Source organism: Podarcis erhardii, assembly GCF_964252035.2.
Source record: "Podarcis erhardii genome assembly, chromosome: 10".
NCBI classification, from domain to species: domain Eukaryota; kingdom Metazoa; phylum Chordata; class Lepidosauria; order Squamata; family Lacertidae; genus Podarcis; species Podarcis erhardii.
Window position 1 is genome coordinate 72,252,185 of NC_138500.1, and position 21,815 is coordinate 72,273,999.

General features: G+C 39.9%; 2 protein-coding genes across 4 annotated transcripts in view; one reads left to right on the forward strand and one right to left on the reverse strand.

Moving 5' to 3' along the window:
- Positions 1–21,815, reverse strand: part of LOC309351465 (guanine nucleotide-binding protein G(t) subunit alpha-3) — a 249,761-nt gene that overhangs the window by 124,392 nt on the left and 103,554 nt on the right. The window lies entirely within an intron of this gene.
- On the forward strand, positions 884–21,318 carry LOC309351467 (guanine nucleotide-binding protein G(i) subunit alpha-1). Of its 3 annotated transcripts, none has more exons than XM_081879212.1 (9): positions 924–1,045; positions 2,519–2,628; positions 10,486–10,528; positions 10,610–10,751; positions 11,994–12,151; positions 13,516–13,644; positions 14,570–14,699; positions 15,538–15,691; positions 18,457–21,318. In XM_081879212.1, the coding sequence occupies exons 2-9, from the start codon at positions 2,553–2,555 to the stop codon at positions 18,645–18,647; spliced, it is 1,023 nt and encodes a 340-aa protein (XP_081735338.1). In that variant the 5' UTR covers positions 924–1,045; positions 2,519–2,552; the 3' UTR covers positions 18,648–21,318. The 3 variants fall into 3 exon arrangements, with proteins under 3 accessions (XP_081735337.1, XP_081735338.1, XP_081735336.1); XM_081879210.1 differs by lacking the exon at positions 924–1,045 and adding an exon at positions 2,386–2,417; XM_081879211.1 differs by lacking the exon at positions 2,519–2,628 and having other exon boundaries at positions 884–1,045.

The window sequence follows — 21,815 nt, forward strand, 5'->3', positions numbered from 1 at the left end:
CCGCCCCCTAACACTCCCTTCGCTACTAACAAAACAAATTCCTAAATAGTGAGGTTCAGAGTAAACTTAAATCCTTTCACACTATACTTTTGGATCACTAACGGTCGCCGTCGCCACCTCAGCGCCCGCGCGCCCATCCCTCCCCCGCCTCAGCCACCCCAGAGCCGTTGGCCGCCCCAACTGCCGCGCCGCTCATCTATTTAAACATCGCGCGCGCCGACGTCACGCGCAGCCCCCGCCCGCCCGCCCACCCACCAACGGGCTGCTCCCCTTCCCCAACTACCACCCGCCCCAATTATCCCCCGACGCCGCCACGCCCAGTCCTGCACATGCGCACCTGACGCCCGCTCCCCCTCCCCACCTTTCCTTTTTAAAAAAGACACGAGAGAGAGAGAGAGGGGCAGGGGAGGTGCGCGCGTGCACGCGCCGCCGCCGAGCGAGGCTCAACAGTTCCGTGGGGGGTGGGGGGGGTGGGACGCGCACGCGCGCGCACACACACACACACACACACACACACACACGAGGCCCCGCTCTCTCGGCCGGCTTGGCCAGGGGAGCAGAGCAGAAGAGAGGCGGCCGCGCGCCTGGCTGGGAGCGTCTTGGCTGCCCGCGCGGCCTCGGCCTCGTCCCGCCTTGGCGGGGGTCGCGGGCGCGCGCGCGGTGCGGTGCGGTGCGGGGGGAAACTGAGGCAGAGCCATTGAACTGGGCTTGTGAGGAGGGCAGGCGAGGGGCCGCGCGGGGCTGGAGGGCGGCGGGTTGGGGGTCGCCTGGCGGCTTTTTCTTTGGACGAGCGAGCGAGCGCCTTCGTCCCGAGCCTTGGCTATATATTATTAAGAGGCTTGAGGGAACGCAGCTCCGGCGCCTCCGTCTTCTCCCGAGGGGCTTTCCCCTCCCTCGGTGTCTTCGAAGCCGAAGCCCCCCTGCAAGATGGGCTGCACGCTGAGCGCCGAGGACAAGGCGGCGGTGGAGAGGAGCAAGATGATCGACAGGAACCTGAGGGAGGATGGCGAGAAGGCGGCCCGCGAAGTCAAGCTGCTGCTCTTGGGTGAGGACGGCGGGAGAGGCGGCTGCTGCTCTCTCTCTGGCTTTGCTGCTCTCCCCCCGCAGCCTTGCCCAGAAATTGAATTCTCCCACGGCAGCACCCAGCATCTGTTTTAGCCCCGTGTGAATGATCAGTTGCGTGTCAGATCACGTTCCTACCTCCTCTGCAGCACTGGCAGGGCAGCCCCACGCCTGTCTACTCAGAAGTAAGCCTTGCTGAGCTTGGTGGGACTTGCTCTCCAGTAAGGGCTTGCAAGGCTGAAAGGGTTGAGACTTCATCATCGAGATCATCATCCCTTGGCCTCGCCTGCCCCCTTCCACTTTTTGCCCTGCCAGTTAACAAGTGATCAGCTTCTTGACCTCAGCTGAAAGGTGCAGGGGAAGGAATTTGCCTTCTGAGCATCCTAATTGTGATTGGGGTGGTGGTGGTTAAAGTGTCGGTAAGATAGAACACCTCTTGTGTTGAGAGATCTGTGATGTGTGGTCAGCTGTGAAGGCATATTTGCCATATTTTCTCGGGTACCATATTTGTAGCCCTTACTGCAGTATGTCACTTGGGCTCCTATTGTTTCCCTGAATGGTCTGCTTCTGTTGATGGCAAAAGCATAACTACAGGGCTGTGTAGGTGAAATGCTCCTAGCATGAAGGCTGCAGTTCAGACCTGAAGGTGAAAATCCTTTGAACTCAGGTCAGTGGGACTTACTCTTGGCAAATAGGATGGGAATGTTCATGGGCTTGACTGTAAATTTCTTAGAATAGTTGGATGACTGGTGTCAGGAATAAGAAATGGCTTAGGATTGCTAAATGAAAATACCCCTCCATAAAGTAAACAAGTCCACATACACACTGTGGAACTTAAGTTAGTTTGGGGTACTGGTGTTAGATGAAAATCATTCTAAATAAGGTGCATCTGGAAAACTTTACAGTAGTTTACTATACTTAATATACTAAATGTTTAGTATGGAAGGAAAATACTTGGGTGCCCCACCCCCATTCCAGAAATGTGTGTTGCTGCATTAGGGTGTTGCTTATGAAAGTTTATACCAGATAATAAAGCTTGTGCTGCTTATTTTTCATACGTATTCCCCTGTCCTGCACACCATGGATAACTTACTGCATTTCAGAGCACTTTCATTCATGCTAGTTTTCCTATATTGATATTGTTTATGTGTTGATAAAAATGTGTAAATCTGTCATGTGTGATAAATACAAATATATTTATCCTTTAAATTGCTGCCCAATAGTACATTCTATGCTGAAGTGATATCTGTGGTCTAGGAAAATTGTCATTGGCTATTGTGGCCTTTTTAGCCTGATTGACTATGCATTTATGACTACATTTATTCAGAAGTGACTTCAATGGGACTGTCACCTAGGTACATAAGAACAATGGAAGCTGCTTTATACTAAATCCTACCATTAGTCCTTTTAGCTCAATATTGTCAACACTGATAGTATCAACTTCCCAAATTTTCAGACAGGATTTTTTCTCAGCCCTGCATCAAGATGCCATGCAAGGGATTGGCCTTGGCTCCTTCTGCATGCAAAGCATGTGCTCTACTACTGAGTTACAGCCCCTCCCCTTAGGTAAGTGTGCATAGAATTATAGCATGATCTTCATATTTACCGAGAAGTGCGTCTCGCTCCTGCATGTGAGTGCATAAGGTTACAGTCTTATCTGGAAGTACATCCCATTGAATTCACTGGAACTGAATAAATATGCATAGGGTTGTTCTGCATATATACATATCTAGAGTATTCAAATAGGGTATTTTAAAAGCTGGTCACTTTCAAGTTACGAGATTAGAATAGGAGAGTGATACAGATTAAACAAATAAAAGTCTTAATTTGCGCTGCTGTTCCTCATTTAACTAAATACTGTTCTGGTTTGCCTATATTTCCATATTTTGACACTTAGGGCCAGATTCAACTCACCTGGTACACTTGCAGAAGCCAGTGTAAGGACTCCCAGCAGCACAATGGGGTTCCCTCCTTGCCCCCATTCCTTTGTCAAATCTGCTCTGGAGGTTTAGAACTGCTGCAACAGCACACCAGGGTGAGAGGTTGTTTCATATGGCAGATAAATGCTTGTGCTGATGGAACTCTACCCTTACTTTTGTTAGGCTAAGTATTTAATTGTGATTACCCACAGTTTGGACAATGAACATAATAATAGGCATTTATATAATGCTTTCATGCATTCAAAACACTTCACATATATTATATTGTAGGGTAAAAGGTAAAGGACCTCAGATGGTTAAGTCCAGTCGGATTTGACTATGGGGTGCGGCACTTATCTCTGCTTTCAGGCTGAGGGAGCCGGTGTTTGTCCACAGACAGCTTTCTTGGGCATATGGCCAGCATGACCAAACTGCTTCTGGCGCAACAGGACACCATGACAGAAGCCAGAGCACATGGAAACGCCATTTATCTTCCCGCTGCAGTGGTACCTATTTATCTACTCGTGCTGGTATGCTTTTCAACTGCTAGGTTAGCAGTTAACCGTTCAACAAACATGTAAATAGTATATAAACTATTCTGTGGGTAAACCCTATCTCCACATTGCAGATGGAGGAGGTTTTTGGTTGTATCCAGTAGAGTAGTTTGCCTAAGGACATGCCATGAACTAATGGTAGAAGTGAGATACGAACTGTGAGTGCTCTGATTTGTGTCTTAGAAACCATGTTGTTGTTGTTTAGTTGTTTAGTCGTGTCCAAATCTTCGTGACCCCATGGACCACAGCATGCCAGGCACTCCTGTCTTCCACTGCCTCCCGCAGTTTGGTCAAACTCATGTTGGTAGCTTTGAGAACACTGTCCAACTATCACGTCCTTTGTTGTCCCCTTCTCCTTCTGCCCTCAATCTTTCCCAACATCAGGGTCTTTTCCAGGGAGTTTTCTCTTCTCATTAGGTAGCCAAAGTATTGGAGCCTCAGCTTCAGGACCTGTCCTTCCAGTGAGCACTCAGGACTGATTTCCTTCAGAATGCAGAGGTCTTGCAGTCCATCGGACTCTGAAGAGTCTCCTCTAGCACTATAATTCAGAAGCATCAATTCTTTGGCGATCAGCTTTCTTTATGGTCCAGCTCTCATTTCCTATGTCTTCTAGTGTGAATTCCATTGAATTCAGTGGGGCTTCTAGGTAACTTGGGCTAGAATTGTTGCCCAAGTTACTCCTGTTTAGTGAAATTCATTCTGTGTTGAAAAAGGAGTTTGCGATTTTCTTCTATTATTTATACTGCTTAATATGGAGGACAGCAACACAAGAGTGGGCCTTTTCTTCGGTGGCTCCCTGCTTACGGAATAATAATAATTTTTATTTATACCCCACCCATTTGGTTGGGTTTTCCCAGCTACTCTGGGTGCCTCTCCCCAGGGAGGCTCACCTGGTGCCTTTGTTACATATCTTTAGGCACCAGACAAAAACATTCCTTTTCCAAGCCTTTAGCTAATTAAACAACCTATGGCATTTTAAACTACGGGGGGTATTGTTTTTGTTCATTACTGTGGTGTGCATTTTTGTGTTTTTATATTGTAAACTGCCCTGTGATCCTCAGATGAAGGGCAGTATAGAAATTTAACTAATAATAATAATAATAACGATAATAATAATGTATGACTGAAAGCATACAAGGACTACGGTTTACAAATCATTGTAATAAATTACTGTTGAAAACAGTTCAAAGTGTATGGAATATTATCATGGAAGTTCCTCTCATTCAAAGTATGCCAAATCTCATGCTTAACCATATTTCAGAATTACTGGAAATTAGGACCTCAGGCCCAAGGGCCAAACACATCCCTCCAGGACTCTTTAGCTGGCCCTTGGGACACTCACCAGGTGACACCCCTCAGCAGCTTTGAGGCGGTCTGTACACCTTTTCTCATATATGAAGCTTCACCACCTCCCCAGACCCATTTAAAAGACCATAGATTGTTCAAGCAGCCCAAAACCTGGTTGAAGAGGCTTAAAGATATGTAATGAGGGTGCCAGGCGAGCTGTGGATGCAAGCAATTTTACCCTCAAAATGCTTTCCAAACAAGTCATGGTGAGCTACCGGCTCCTTCCAGCCAGTCTGTAAAAGACCCCACACTTCCCAGAAAATGTCTGCCGGACGACATAATAAGGATGTAATGGAGGCAGGAAAGTATGCCTTCTTTTTGCCTTCACTGTCACTAGTTAGGCTCAACAATGAGCTCTCACTAGTGTTTGATAGCATTCAACTAGAGTTTTTCTTCACTTGCATGCAAGCAGTTTTCCAGTTTGTTTCATTGCCCTAAGCTCTTGAGTATATCAAGGAGCCAGGCAGGCTCTATGAAGTGGGAGAGGGCTGTCAGGGGCAATGACCCATGGACCTGTTGTTGTTTAGTCGTTTAGTCATATCCGACTCTTTGTGACCCCATGGACCAGAGCACACCAGGCACTCCTGTCTTCCACTGACCCATGGACCTATTTAAGCCCAAATAAAAAAGACCAAAGAAAGAAACTTGCCCCCTCAAAGGACCCCACCCTATAAAGCTAATAAATCCCCTGCCCCAAATCTTGAAAATTCTATTTTAAAATATCAGGAGGAGCAGGGGGTCTCAGTTAAACTATATATATTACACAGGGAGTACGCAGGTGGCGCTATGGTCTAAACCACAGAGCCTAGGGCTTGCTGATCAGAAGGTCGGCGGTTTGAATCCCCGTGATGGGGTGAGCTCCCGTTGCTCGGTCCCTGCTCCTGCCAACCTAGCAGTTCGAAAGCATGTCAAAGTGCAAGTAGATAAATAGGTACTGCTCCAGCAGGAAGGTGAACGGCATTTCCGTGCGCTGCTCTGGTTCGCCAGAAGCAGCTTAGTCATGCTGGCCACATGACCCAGAAGCTGTACGCCGGCTCCCTCAGCCAATAAAGCGAGATGAGCACCACGACCATAGAGTCGTCCGCGACTGGACCTAATGGTCAGGGGTCCCTTTACCTTTTACCCTGTGTAATAGGGTACTAATAGCACTCCTTCCTAATGTGAATTACTTGGGGGTGTTTCTGATTTAATTTAAAACACGCAAATATGTGGTCACAGAATCATGGTTTAACAGGAACTAAGGTTCTTCTTTTCTCAGTTTCAACACTGATGTGATTTTTCAGTGATTCCACCTCCGACCCACAATACTCATTCTCCATTAAATAGGCCCATATGTTTGTTTGCAGCCTTCTGAAAAGACAAATGTGTTCAATGTAAATGCAGGCTGGTTTCCAGGTAACAGAATGAGGAGTTCAAATTGAAGCGAACAGGAACACAAGTACCGTAAAATAATTCAGACTTGAAAATATATTTGTTAAGTCAACCTGTAACGTCTCTTACAAATATATTTGTTAAATCAACCAGTAACTACTCTTACTTGTTAAATCAACTATCTGTATATTGATTTAATTAAGGACAATAGGGCACTATATTAGTATGTCATTGGATATGTCTACAGAAGGATCCAACCAAATTCTGTTGGCAAAGTTAATATAACAAAAAAGATCTATGGAAATGTGTGGGTTATTAAATGCTCAAGGTCCTGAAAGTGATATAGATGAAATGTGTGGCAGATAATTTGGAAATTAGAATAGAATGGGGCTTATATTTGATTTTTGAGATAGTCTGAATAAACTGGGGTAGTAAAATTGTTGCCAGATTTTTTTTTAAAAAGCGAAGATTTTAAAAAAGAAACAATATTTCTGCATGAAATTACATATAATTAAAAAGACAGTATGATCTTGAATAACAATAGGAAGCCATTTTATGCTTTCTTTTGTGGTTTGAAATGAGTAGTGTACTTGATATTTTGGTATATTTAAGCTGTTGGTCCCTTACCTTTCCCGCCCCGACCTGGCGACAGTGATCCATGTGACGGTCATCTCCAGGCTTGACTACTGTAATTCGCTCTACGTGGGGCTGCCCTTGAAGCTGACCCAGAAACTCCAGCGGGTGCAGAATGCTGCAGCGAGGCTCCTCACGGGGTCTCTGCCATGGGAGCATATTCATCCAGTGCTTTTCAAATTGCACTGGCTCCCGGTAGAGTACAGGGTCAGATTTAAGGTGCTGCTTTTGACCTTTAAAGCCCTTCACGGCCTAGGACCCTCGTACCTACGGGACCGCCTCTCCTGGTATGCCCCACGGAGAGCCTCAAGGTCCATAAATAGCAACACCCTAGTGGTCCCGGGCCCTAAGGAAGTTAGATTGGCTTCAACCAGAGCCAGGGCCTTTTCAACTCTGGCCCCAGTCTGGTGGAACGCTCTGCCTCATGAGACCAGGGCCCTGCAGGATCTGATTTCTTTCTGCAGGGCCTGTCAGACAGAGTTGTTCCGCCTGGCCTTTGGCTTGAAGCCAATTTGATCCCCTCCCTCTCTTTCTTTCTTTTTTCCTTCCCTTCTGCGATTTTAATATTTTAATGTTTCAATATTTTAATGTTGTATTTTAATGTTGTTTTTAAGTTGTAATCATTCAACTTGTTTTTATTATTGCTTGTAAGCCGCTCTGAGCCCGGCCTTGGCTGGGGAGGGCGGGGTATCAATAAAATTTGTTGTTGTTGTTGTTGTTGTTGTTGTTGTTGTTGTTGTTGTTGTTGTTGTTGTTATGTGGCTGGATGGTCTTCCTAGAGATGTAATGAAGCTGTATCAACTTCTTTTAAATTTTGAGATACTACATTAATCTATCGTCTTCCACTAATTTTTATCTTAATGGTACAGCTATAGAGACTTGTTTTGTTTTTGATAATTCACATTTCAAAAAAACGTGATTTTTGATCTTGGCTTATTAGGAAACAACTTTAACCATCATTATTTTCTCCAAAGAATCCTGGAGTTTGTTAAGGGTGCTGAGAGTTGTTAGGAGACCCTTATTCCCCTGACAACACAGCTACACTTTCCAGAGAAATTTAATGAGTCCATCTTTGTAGGGAATTCTGGGGATTAGAGCTCTTTAATGGTACCCCCCACATACACACATGTCACACATACACTTGATACTGAAATCTGCTACATTTATCTTTGATTTACTAGAAAGAAAACATCCCTGGTAAGCCAGGATGGAAACATGTGATGTAATCATCCCAGTGAATTTTAATATAGCCGCATAATTTTTCTTAAGTGGTGAAGTAATTAATGAGAAAAACCTGGTGTGGACAGACTTCAGGCTTGCAGTGTTTTTTGTTTTGTTTTGTTTACTGGAACCATCTCCTTCAAATGGTGCTTAGGTACAAAATACTGGTTTCACCCCAAGCTTAAATAGGCAGCCCAGAGTAACCAATGTGGTACTCCCCAGATCTTAGACTGCCATAATTCCCTAACAGAATGGCCAACAAGCAAGTATGATAGTCCAACAACATTTGGAGAACATCACTTTGGCTGTCCCTGAGTAGCCTGATTTTGGAAGGCTGTCTCTGGCTTAGAAGCAAGCATCAGACTTGTGCATCTTCCTCCTGTTGGGCTGCTCACCTGTCAATTACCTGATGTCATCATGATGTTAGATGACCCAGCTTCAAAGGAAAGAAGCAGGAGTGCACTCCAAGTTTTTAATGTGATTTCATCAGTAAGATGCATTCATGAGAAGGGAGCATAATTGGAATCCATAGAGTTATATATGTTTTTATTCAATATCTTACCTATGCTTTACTGCAAGGTCCCAGGGTGGGTTAGAACAATTGTTTACCTCTTCTGTTCAAATTCACGAAATCTCAGAACTGATAGTAAGAGCTCTTAGTTTTATAAATCATTAATTTAGTTGAAATTTAGTGAAAAACTTTAAAGTATTTAAATACTTCTCTCCAACAACTTTAACATATATTGGAATAGTAGTGTGTGGATGTTCACATGTAAATATTGTAGCAATACAATTGTTTCTTATGTCTGCTCAGGCAGTGACTGTAACTTGGTAACAGAACATATGTTTTGCATGAAGAAGATCCCAGCTTCAATTTCTGGTGTCTCCAGGCTACTGAGCAAAATGGAGCCACAGTCTTTGCTCAGTATAAGGCAGCTTCCTAGAATTATACAGTGGTACCTCAGGTTACATACTCTTCAGGTTACATACGCTTCAGGTTACAGACTCCACTAACCCAGAAATAGTGCTTCAGGTTAAGAACTTTGCTTCAGGATGAGAACAGAAATCGGGCTCCGGCGGTGAGGCAGCAGCAGGAGGCCCCATTAGCTAAAGTGGTTCTTCAGGTTAAGGACAGTTTCAGGTTAAGTACAGATCTCCGGAACGAATTAAGTACTTAATCTGAGGTACCACTGTATTGGAATATGAAGCTTGCCATGTTCCCAGTAGTTTACCTACTTCAGTTCTTCTCTGGTAGCAAGCAGCCAGGCCCCTCTAGCCTGTACGATGGTGATATCCTCTTGTTTTGTGTTCATTCTTTGGTATTTTGAATTATCCTGGCTCTCGAGTTATATTCCTGACTCACACCCAGGTTGGAATATTATCTTCCAGGAAGTAATTTGCAACTAATCAGATTATGGTATAAATGTGAAAAGAAACTATTGATAACCATAATAATGTGTGGTGGTGTGTGTGGAGAGAGATTGCCAATAGGTTCAACCTTTACTTAGTAAGTTGGTTTTTGTATGTGCAGATTTAATGCCATTGTTTTAATGGCAGAGGTGTAAACTTCATTATTTCCATTAATAGCAAACTCTAGTGTGTTGAGTGCTGAGTCTAGGAATCAGAACAGATTCACTGACAAGAGGGCGGTATCAACACGCTCAGGGGAACCCTGAGACAGGCAGACATTCCAATAATTTAAAAAATCCTAAAAGGGCTACTCCACTCCAAACAATATAATAAACAGTACTTGATAGTGTCACGGAACCATGCAGTTAGAACAGAGAAATGGGAAACGGGGAGTTGAAGGGAGAGTGAATTGGCCTCTTTCAGATTTCTGGAGGGGGGGGGGTATGACCAGATTACCTCTTTAACAGGAGTGTTCCTAGGGATGCACTTTTAGTATTTGTACAGACTCCACTTGTTTTTCCTAATGATGAAATTGTTAATATAAGTAATTGAAACTCCCAAATGTGCAGAAAAAAAGGGAATTTTAAAATGTTCCACACATAAAATGTTGTAAAACACATTTAACAGAATTCAAACTTCCTACAATCAGTTTCACACTGATTTCCAAACATTGCATTGTATTCTACAGTTTGTATAGTATGCTGGCAAGGCGTGCTTAGGCCTCATGCATGAATTGAGACACCAACATAGATTGTGCTCCATAGTTTCCTATAGCTGGGCTTCGCAAGTGAAGATCAGTAGTGGTGGACAAACTATTTTGGTTTTTTAAAAGGAATGTGGACTACTATTACTGATATTTTGTTTGCACAACCTCTCAGTCTCAGTGGAAATAAAGCTTGAAAAGTGCTGATATATGGAATGAGCAACAGGCTTTTGGTTAACAATGTTTTGGGTGTTGTTTTTTATAGGAGCTGGTGAATCAGGAAAAAGCACAATTGTCAAACAAATGAAGTAAGTATGTTTTAGGAGTGAAAACAAAGTTAATAGATGACTTTTAGTTAAAACAAAGACTGATTTTTCTTTCTTTTTTAGGATTATCCATGAAGCTGGTTATTCAGAAGAAGAATGTAAACAGTACAAAGCTGTTGTCTACAGTAATACAATTCAATCCATTATTGCTATCATTAGAGCAATGGGGAGGTTGAAGATAGACTTTGGGGATTCTGCCAGAGCTGTAAGCATTGATGTACTCCTTACTTAATGTTCACTTTCATTGCTGTACTTCTGAAATCCATTTACAAGAATTAGTGAACTATATTATATGTGAAATAGTTAATCTTTTTCTTTCAACACATCTTCTCTGACTGGACAAAGAGTCAGCTTGCAAAATAGGGCAAGTTTTCATATCCCAAAATCTTGGCATAGGTGAAAGAAGTAAAAGACTAGACGAAAATAAAGTCAGTTAATTTCAAGACCTGTGGAAAATTTAAGGCAGGACAAAGAATCTGTCCCCCTTCATGCCTAAACAAGGTGGAAGAAGCCAGTTAGATGCCATTAGAGTACATCTCCTATCATCTGTGACTTTTGACCATGATTGCTGGGGCTTATGGGAGTCCAATAACACCTGCTAGGTCACAGGTTCCCTACCTCTGCTTGAAAGTCAACTTGTATCTGATGGTTGTATAAAGCTTTCGAGAAGTAGTATATTAAATAATTTGGCTGCATTAACAGAAGTATGGTGTCTAGATTAAGGGAAGCAGTAGTATCACTCTATTCTGCCTTGGTCAGACCACACCTGTAATACAGTGTTCAATTTTGGGCACCACAATTTAAGAAGAATTTTGACAAGCTGGAACATGTGCAGAGGAGTGCAACCAAGATGATCAAGGGTCTGGAAGCCAAGTGTTATGAGGAATGGTTGAAGGAACTGCGTATGTTTAGGCTGGAAAAGAGGAGATAGGATGGCCATCTTCAAATATCTCAAAGGCTGTCACATGGAAGATGGAACAAGCTTGTTTTCTCCTACTCTGGGGGGTAGGACTCAGACCAATGGCTTTAAGTTAAATGGAAGGAGATTACAACTAAACATCAGAAAGAACTTGTTCAGAAATGTAAGAAATGTTCAGCAGTGGAGCAGACTCCTTCAGGAGGTTGTGGACTCTCCTTCCTTGGAGGTTTTAAAGCAGAGGCCCTCTGTCATGGATGCTTTAGCTGAGATTCCTGCATTGCAGGGGGTTGGACTAGATGACCCTTGGGATCCCTTCCAACTCTACAATTCTGTGACATTTTGGAAATCCCCATTTTCTTAAAAAGGCTTTCTTGTAATACAGATGTTAATGTTTTTTGTTTAATTTTATTTATGTGAATTGATTGTCAACTTTGTAGAAAAGTAAACATCTGTTTTGCTATTATGACAGTTTGAAAGCTGAAATAGAGTTTCTGGGAACCTTCACAGTTTTTGTTTCTTTTTTAACAGGATGATGCTCGTCAACTCTTCGTTCTTGCTGGATCAGCAGAGGAAGGCTTTATGACAGCAGAGCTTGCTGGAGTTATCAAGAGACTGTGGAGAGACAGTGGCGTTCAAGCTTGTTTCAACAGATCAAGAGAGTATCAGCTTAATGACTCAGCAGCATAGTAAGCTTAAAACAAGAAACAGCATTGCTGTGATGGCACAGTTGCCAAATTCATTTTGCTGCTGAAAAGAGAAGCAGCAAGCGAAGGATACAAGTGAGGGACTCTTCAAAAAAAAAAAAAAAAAAAGTCCAAAGAGATTTTGAGATGAGCACATTCTTATCACTATATTTTTGATTAAATCCCTAAACTAGCTGAGCAAAGTATAGCAATACATTTTATTTCCAGTATAGTGTCGTTGTTCTTTTAAAAAGATGTTGCCAAATAGATGAAATACATCTAAAATTAATAGTACTGTCAGTCTATGATGAATTGCTGTCAACTTTGCCAGGATAGAAATAATCACAATGGTCTAAAGTTGTCATTTTATACATATATGCATAAGGTAATACAATATTCAACATTGTTTATACTCGGAGTAGACCCATTGATAATGTTAAATAATTTCAATACATATTTATGCATACATTACTTACACACACACAAACATATGTAATATAAGATAGCAAAATCCATAGGTTATATTTACTAACAAAATGGCTACACCTGGATAGTGGAGTCAGATTAACCTGGCAAGGTGGTAAAATAAACATAACCTTGCTTTTAATCTACTATTACATACTACACATATTCTGCAAACTTAATAAAGCAAATAGTATTTCTTGCCATCTCCACATGATGATAAGCCAGAATGTGTATGAAATCAGCCTTATTTTTTCCAGTGGGTTTTTACATGTAGAATCAACCTTAGATTTAATTAATTGGTAAATCAACATTTAGTTTAATTTCCTGTTGGCATTTCATCTAACATATTTATTTCCTCTGAGGTTATAATCACTATCCTACTAATTGTACCTAAAAGTGAATCCCACTGATGTTGTTGGGACTTCCCCCGAAGAAAATGAACATATATACGAATGTAACCTTAGAGCTCAATTCTATATCTGCTCAGAAGTGAGTCCTACTAGGTTTGGTGGGGCTGCCCACCAAGTGTGTGTAAGATTACAGTTTTAGGTTGTGTGCATTCTTACTTGGGAGGAAACCCCACTGACTACAGTTGGACTTGTCTCTGAGTACACGTTCATAGGATTTTACTGCGAGTGTTGTTGAGTTTATTTACTTGTTATTGAGTTTATTTACTTGTTAAATCAAGGTAAAAATTTTGCTACTGTATTACCTAAATGTGTCAGGTGGTGTAGAATAGAGTTATTCAAAACTGCCCATAATTTATCTGTACCCTACCAATACCTGAGTAGCATGAAGTTGGTATTTACTGTCCATGCCATTTGTTTTAAATTGCATGTTATGCTTAAGTATCAAACGGTTGATTTTTATTTTTATTTTATACATTAAAAAAATACTTCTAGCTACTTGAATGACTTGGACAGGATAGCCCAGACTAGCTATATCCCGACACAGCAGGATGTCCTCAGGACTAGAGTGAAAACCACAGGAATAGTGGAAACTCATTTTACTTTCAAGGATCTCCATTTTAAGTGAGTAGTCTCAGGAAATATGATATGTATATATTTTGTGTAACTATTTTGTATAAAATGTTAATATTTTCAAAGAGTAAAAGCTACTTACATTTTACAAATGTAGATACTTTCCTGGTGTCAATTGGAAAAATCCTACTATCTGTTCTGAGGCATTCTATAGCAAGCAAAGAGATATATTAAGAGTTCTCTTTTCCAAGAGTTTCTTCTAATTCCTACTTTCTTTGCTGGATATCCTTAACTTCTATAACATGCCATTTTTCAGTTTGCTCTTCATAACTTATAATTCTTCTTTATCTCCAAAAAAACAATGAATGCATGAATCTTATAATTTTCATATTCATTTTGTATTTCTGCTCTGCAGGAGGAGGAGGGGTGGGTTACATTAGAGAATTTATTTAGCAATCTTTATAAAGCAATCTGAAAAAAAATCATTGCATTTGAATGTGATATAATAAGAGGGCACTAAGCTGCACAGCACATCAGTTACACTACTAACTTTCCACCCTATTTCCCAGTGATTGGTTTCAGTCCCTTCCGTCTCTCTTTCCTGCTGTTAACATCTGAGGAAGAGAGGCGGGGACATATGTAATTGTCAGGTAAGATTAGAGAAAACTGCAGGCAAATATAGTGCTGCTCTGTAGGCAGGTATATGTAGTATTACTGTGATGATACTCTTCGGCTCATATTCTAAAATGTGGATTTATTAATAATCTGCATTAATGACCATAGAAACCTGTAATTTAAAATGTTATCTGGTTAAATTTTGCTCCCACATAACAGTGTTTGGAGGCAAATTTGGAGGCTAAAATTGCAATAGCCTACATCTTCAGCTACATTTGACCTAATCAGAAGAATCATTCTTGAATTTGGGGGGAAATCCCGCCTTAAAATAATCATTCACATTTTTTCCATTTTTTTCCAGGATGTTTGATGTTGGGGGCCAAAGATCAGAACGGAAAAAATGGATTCACTGCTTTGAGGGAGTAACAGCCATAATTTTTTGTGTTGCACTGAGTGATTATGATTTGGTCCTTGCTGAAGATGAGGAAATGGCAAGTAAACCCACTTTGAAAGAAGGAACATTAGGCCCACCCAAGTTAGTACAGCTCTTTGTGTTACACAGTAGTCCTAGGTACCCCTTCTGACAATGACAGCAGCATGAGATCTGTTACAGCATATGAGCTTCCTGTGCCACTTTCGTAATACTGGACAATTTAGGTCACCTATACAGACTCAACAATGTCAGCACTGCTCAGTTTCCTCTGCATGGAAAAAGGCATGTAACGGGTTCTTCCTATATTTTATGGATCTTCCAAAACTATTGTGTGCTGCAGATGCGAGAGCACGTAGCATCAGCTCTTACCCACCAAAGCTAATCGTGGAAGGAGCCCCTGTATTCTGTGAAACTTCTAAATTAAATACTGTCCTGTTATTTATCATCATTAGATAGGGAATGTGAGTGGGTTAATCACCATGTCTAAGCAGATGATGGTTTATAGATTTTGTAAACTGGTAATGCAACCTTTTCCAGAGTCAGATCCCACTGAAAGCAAAATGTGCAAGTCTCCAAGAATATAGAAAAAAAGTTACTGTAAATTAAGATTTAGGCGCCCATTTAATTCCAGTGGGAGAATTAAACATATAAATGGAATTTCAAAGTGTTTAACTTTAGAGTGATAGAGGCCGTTGCCTGAAACATATAATCATCCATTAGAAATTATTATTTTGCCCTTCTTCATCTAATCCATTGTCCTCCTGGAGAGTTCAGTAACTTGTAAAATGTCCTGACACACAAGCTTCAAAAAAACACACCCCATGATGTAGGCTTTTTGGATTTCATTGGGTAGGAGAGAGGGGGCTAAATTTATATATCATATTTTTCCATTGCAGAATAGGATGCATGAAAGCATGAAATTATTTGACAGTATCTGCAACAATAAATGGTTTACAGACACTTCCATTATCCTCTTCTTAAATAAGAAGGATCTTTTTGAAGAAAAAATCAAAAGGAGTCCCCTCACTATTTGCTACCCAGAATATCCAGGTATTTACCATTTTATTTCCAAAAGAAACAAAAACTGAAATAGAGAAGAGAATGTATTGATCTGATACCTTAGGTTATAACAGTTGAGAAAACCATACTTGTAAATAAGTACCAGATTACTGTAAGTCAGAGACTTTCACTGTGCAGCTCATATAGCCCACTCTAACCTTTTACAAAAAGTAGTGTAGTATTCTAATAATCGGTATTGTTTTGTTGTCTGATTAAATGAGGATATTATCTGCAGTCTGTATAATCAATGTTTGAAAATTTGATTTTTGTGTAAGCCTGAGGACAGAGACTACATTGTGTTTTTTGTTCAATACCCAGAAAAAGAGATGCTTCAAAGTAATAATAATAATGAACCAAATTCTTATATGAAAAAGCAGTGCTTATCAAACTCTTTCAAGAAATTCTATCTCTCTTTAGCAGCTCATTCGGGGACTCTGTAGTGAGGAGAAAAGTAATAGTGACAGATTTATACTTTAGTGCACAGCTGTAAGGAAGTATGGACTTTATTATTATGTATACTCTCAATTAAGGCAGAGCAGTGGTAAGCCCAGGAATCCTCTTGCAGTGCCCCATCAAAAACTCTGTGAACTGTAGACCATGACTCAGAATACTTTGCAACATGCAGGAGCTTCATGGTAGCAACTTGGGGTTGGAGCACCAGAAGAGATGAAATGGAAAGTTTTCTGTGACAGTAGAATGTTTGAAAAATAATGTTAGATGAACAAGTGTGGCAAGGAAGGTTACTTTGTACATTACTTAGCAGGAAGGCAATATACAAATTTTACAAATAAGTTACCGTAAGTATATAATGACTGTTTATCATTCGTAAATTTGACTGTCACAGCAACATCTCAGATAATCCAAATTTATTCAGGCTAAATCTTCACTACCAAATTCTTATTTCAGAGTTCTGATCTACCTATGACAAAAAAAAAAAAAAAATCTGCAGTGATAAAATTCACATAGCTCTCTTCAAGCATTCTTCTTTTTGCCTATTTCAAATGACATATCTCACTAGAAGTTTTAAGACAAAGTCTATGATTCAGAGAGAACTTTATGTTCTGAAAAATGCTATGCTAGATAAGGATAAGTGTAAAAACTGTTAGTGATTTAGGCAATAATCCTAATATGCACTGAGTGGCTTATTTCTGAGTAAACAGGATTGCACCTTAGAGTTTATTTGTTTTACAAGTTAATCGCTCTGAATGGTTTTAGGGTTGGCTAACATTTTTAGAGCCAAGGGTTTGACCCTTCAGCGGCCACATACCTCCAGTGGGTATGGCCACCAGATGCTCTCACAAACACCCACACTTATGCACACATACAAAGGCACACAGCCCATCCCTCAGGGAGGGCAGATATTTCCCCACCTTGCTCATCAAATGATATATATGATGATCGGGGAAGAAGTGATTTGTATGCCCATTAGGCTGCTAGACTGGGCTGAGAAGTTTAAACTTATCCATCCACAACAGCAGCATGTCTACTTTAATTTTTGTCTCTTTTTACTACTGAAATCAGCAGGGCCTGATGCAGGCTCCAACCCAGGGATTAGTCACCCCTGGTATTTATTAAGCATTCTAGAAATAATTAAATTATAATTTTTCTACCATTTACTATGCATAAGTAAAAACAAAGTGTGACATCCTGGGATTGACCACCTATTAGAGAAATGGACTTCTGCCGGCAGAACCAGAATGTCCCTTCTTCTTTCTGCAGCCCCTCATGCCCCTCACACAAACAATCCCAGATGTTCACTGGAGGGTTGAGAGATCCTCTAGAGCAGATTTGGGGAGCGGAAGAAGAAAGTAAGGGGCTGCATTGTGCATTCAGAAGTCTATCTGCACAATATTGGATTTTTTCCCCCAGAGTTCTTTAACTCCTTAAAAACTAACAAGACAACTATGACAATAGTTGGGGTTGGACTCGATGGCCCTTGTGGTCTCTTCCAACTCTATGATTCTATATTAATTCTTTTGTAGACTAAAGCCCACTTCCTTGGCTACAGGAAGTTTTTTTGTTTTGTTCCTGTTTTTATCATGCATTTTGTGCTTTTATATTGTATTTTTATGTTGTGAACCACCCTGAGGTCTGTGGATGAAAGACAGTATATAAATTTAATAAATAAATATTGATCTATTTATACTAGAAGACACACATACAAAAAGAGGGGGGGGGAAGCATTGGGTCAGATGTCATGAAATAGAAATTTACATTCATACAATTCAATTGAAAATTAAATGTGCAAAATAAGCTCAGTAACAATGTCAATATTTTGTTGACAATAGTGATCTTAACATTGCTAAATTACTGTTGTGGGATAGAAAATCATCATCTTAGTTCAACATTCTAGTTGAGTTCTAATTCTGCAATTAAATCCTATAGTCTCTTTTGGAAATGTGTTTGCTGTAGAATTGCCACTTTTGAAGATTGAAATGTTTCCCCATTAGTTTCTGAATGTTGCCCTTTCTAAGGTAAAGAGAGAGCTGTTTGCCATATAAAAAGACTATTCTTGATAGGTATTAGCTTAAATCACATTAGAAGATGGAGCAAATAAATTAAACTTTGAAGTTACTAGAGCTGATGTTATTAGATTCTTAATGATGTTATCTGAGCAGGTATAAAGATGATCCTTCAGATATGCCAGATGAAAATTAGTCAATCTTTCTGTTACCGTCCCTGTTGTTATATAGTATGTGCTACAATCTTCTGTTTTAGAATTTTGTTTGTGCATTTTATCTTTTTTTTTTTTTAAGGATCAAATACATATGAAGAGGCAGCTGCATATATCCAGTGCCAATTTGAGGACCTGAACAAAAGAAAAGACACAAAGGAAATTTATACTCACTTCACATGTGCTACAGATACTAAGAATGTTCAGTTTGTCTTTGATGCTGTAACTGATGTTATCATAAAGAATAACCTAAAAGACTGTGGTTTGTTCTAAACATTTATATCAAATTGTACCTTTTTTTTTTTTTTTTTTTTTTTTTTTGCATTAACCAAATGAGTCACAACTTCATTTTTTTAGACCATAAATATGTTCATGAGTGATACTTAAGTCATACTCAGACTAGACACTCTGAAATTATTGGACTTAAATTTATTGATTTCAACAAATCTACTCTGAGAATGAATAACATTGGTTACCATCCTATGTTTTTGTTTATGTAATCTGCTTTTCCTGGTCTTGATTAGGTTGAAGCATAAAATTCAAATCTACAGGTTTGTGTGGTAACTTGAAAAAGCATTGGCCAGACCAATATTGTACTAGCTTGTTTAAACAGTTTTATTTATGTTTGTTGGATAGATTTAAATAGTGTTGAATAACAATCAACACACCATGATTGTCTGTTTATGTGTGACTGTGTGTTGTTTATGTAAACATTGAACAAATATTTTAATGCATCCCGTAGAATTTTCATGTTTTAAGGACTGCTTTTTCTGTAGGAGAAAATGTTTTTCCTTTTAGATTTTTCATTATTCAAACATTTTTTAAAAAAAAAAACCCACAAACCCTTAATTTTCCATATAATACATGTGACATAGTTGTTCTTAGATTTTATTTATGCCCCTGTAATTAGCATAGTAGGCTTTTTCTTGATTATAGGATCCTTTACACTTGCTCTGGATTAAATAAGAAATGCCCCAATGGATTTCCCCGAGTTATTTTCTCCCAAACCTTTAGAGAACCACTTTTGAACATTTCAGGTTTACAGCAAACAAGCCATTCTCCCATCTTGCATACTTCTATGCCAAATGTTTTAACTGTTAGAGGAGAATTCTTGCTGTGATTCAGCATGTAGAATCATGATCCTCAGAAAGTACATGCCCAAGACATTCTAGATTTCCTTCTAGAAGAAATCCATAGCATTGATCGTGTCTCCCTGGATGGAAGCATATTTTTTTACTTGTTTTATATTTTATTGGTTCCTTTTAGCTTGTGTGTCTCGTGAGACATACTAAAAGAAAAAAGTATTTGAATTAAAATCAAGGAGTTGTGTTCAACCAAGTCTTACTGAGAGAAGACAGACTGAATTGAATGAACCTAAGATAGTCATGTTTATTAACTTCACTGAGTGTACTCCGAGTAGAATTTGCTGTGTATACCATCCAAGGGATGGAAATGAACATTTCAAGCTTCATGCAGTTTTACCAATGTAAATTTTCTTTGCCTTTTCTCAGGGGAACGGCCTTCTACTTTTAATATGTGTTCCATGAAAGCTTAATGCCAACTTTTTTAAACGCAAAGAATTTTTCATTCAGAGCAGTGGGCACATTATCCATTGTAATTGAAATACATATGCAAATAGGGGTTTTTGCATGCTTTCAGAAAGAAAATATTGTCCAACAAGTATCATTTGTGTCATACAGTAACATGCAGAGTTACTGGGATCCAGAGAGGCCCATACACAGGTGCAAGGCACTTCCATCCACACAAGGGGACAAGATGTGGAATCTTTTCCCCTCCCTTTTGGCATCAGGTTCCTTATTTGCAGATGCTGTTTTTGAGGGCCTCCAACCTTCAGAGTTACATTTGTGGAGCATAGAGTGCTCCTGCTAGAAGGGAGAAACTGGCAAGTCCCCATGTATGAGTGGTACACTGCACAGGGAGCTTTGAATTCTTGTCTGTGTAGATTCCATGGAGGTTTCATCATCATTTGCTTCTACTCCCAAAGAGGCAAACCATTATGGCCTGCCTTTTTAGCAGTTAGAGCTGCTACGGGAGGAGTCTCAAAAACAGGCTCAACTTACTATGTTGTGCCTTACTGATAACTAAAAGGTTACTTTGAATTGCAGCTATATTTTACATTGCTTTATGCTACAAGGCTGATTGTAATGTCTATACAGATTTCTAAACACACATAAACATGAAATAAGGAGCTTTGTAAATAAACGTTGACTTGGCTTTCTCTATCATTCTGTCACCTAAAATATTGATGTAGCCAAGTTGCAAATATTGTTTTCTTTTGGTATGTTGGTAGATTTCCCACAGAGAATGTGTTCTATGTTTCTGTCTATTCCTCTCTCCCCTGTCCAAATCAAACAAAACTCTGAACCTGGTCCTGTTTAGTGTTATGATCAGAAGGGTTTAGCCCAAACATAACAAGATCTCTCCTGTTTTTCAGTATTGATCTAAATTGTCACCTTGCCATCCATGTTCCATTCTGGGGAATATTTAAATTATTGGTGTAAATCCCCTTTGCATCCTGCCTTTCCTCTAAGAAACTCAGGGCAGTGTACATGTGCTTGAAAGCACAAGTTTACTAGAGAAAACAAAATGGCAGTGAAATGGTGGAAATGGACGGAACAAGTCTAAACAGACTTGAAGTATTAGCACCCAAAAAAGTGATTTGTGTACTCCGACAGTTGTGCATCATCGTGCTTGATTCGTTTAATTCTGTCACTGAAGTATTTGGTAGTACATGTATATCCTTAATATTAGATTTTGTACATTACTGCAGTTTTTTAAAACAAGATTAAACTACAAGAAAATTTCAATTTAAGTTATTTGTGCCTTGTCGAAAGAAATATTTTTTCATTGAGCACAACTAGTGAAAAGCCTTCTGTAACCATAAGTGAAGTGCAAACAAAATAAAAGTTTGAGTAAGTTCAAATGCTGTTTTGGAAAGATAAGTATATCTTAATGGCAATTGCTTGGATGAATTGCAAAACCACTGGTTACACTTGTTACTATTCTCTCCACACCTAAGAATCTTTCTTTTCCGTATAAATGTCTACCTCCCCTCTACTTATAATCTGACACTGTCTGCCAAGGTTTGGTCAGATCTAACAACCCTACTGTGGAGCAGTTCAACCATAAATTCCCCACAGCATCTGTAGTCCTTGGTTTTTATGTCCCAATTGGAGCAACTGTGGAGGATTCCATTGAGGCTTAGAAGGTATCTTCCTAACCTCACATTGTTCTTTGGATTAGAAATTTAACGCATGGGCCTGAAATTGTTGGAGTTCATATCCCAACCTAATTTATTTACTCTTCACGGTAGTTCTGTAGACATATCTAAAGGTCAGTACACTTATTTGAACAAACATGGGGGAAGAGCTATCGACAAAATTAGTCTTCATTATTCACATTTGTGAACACTTGAAGTAT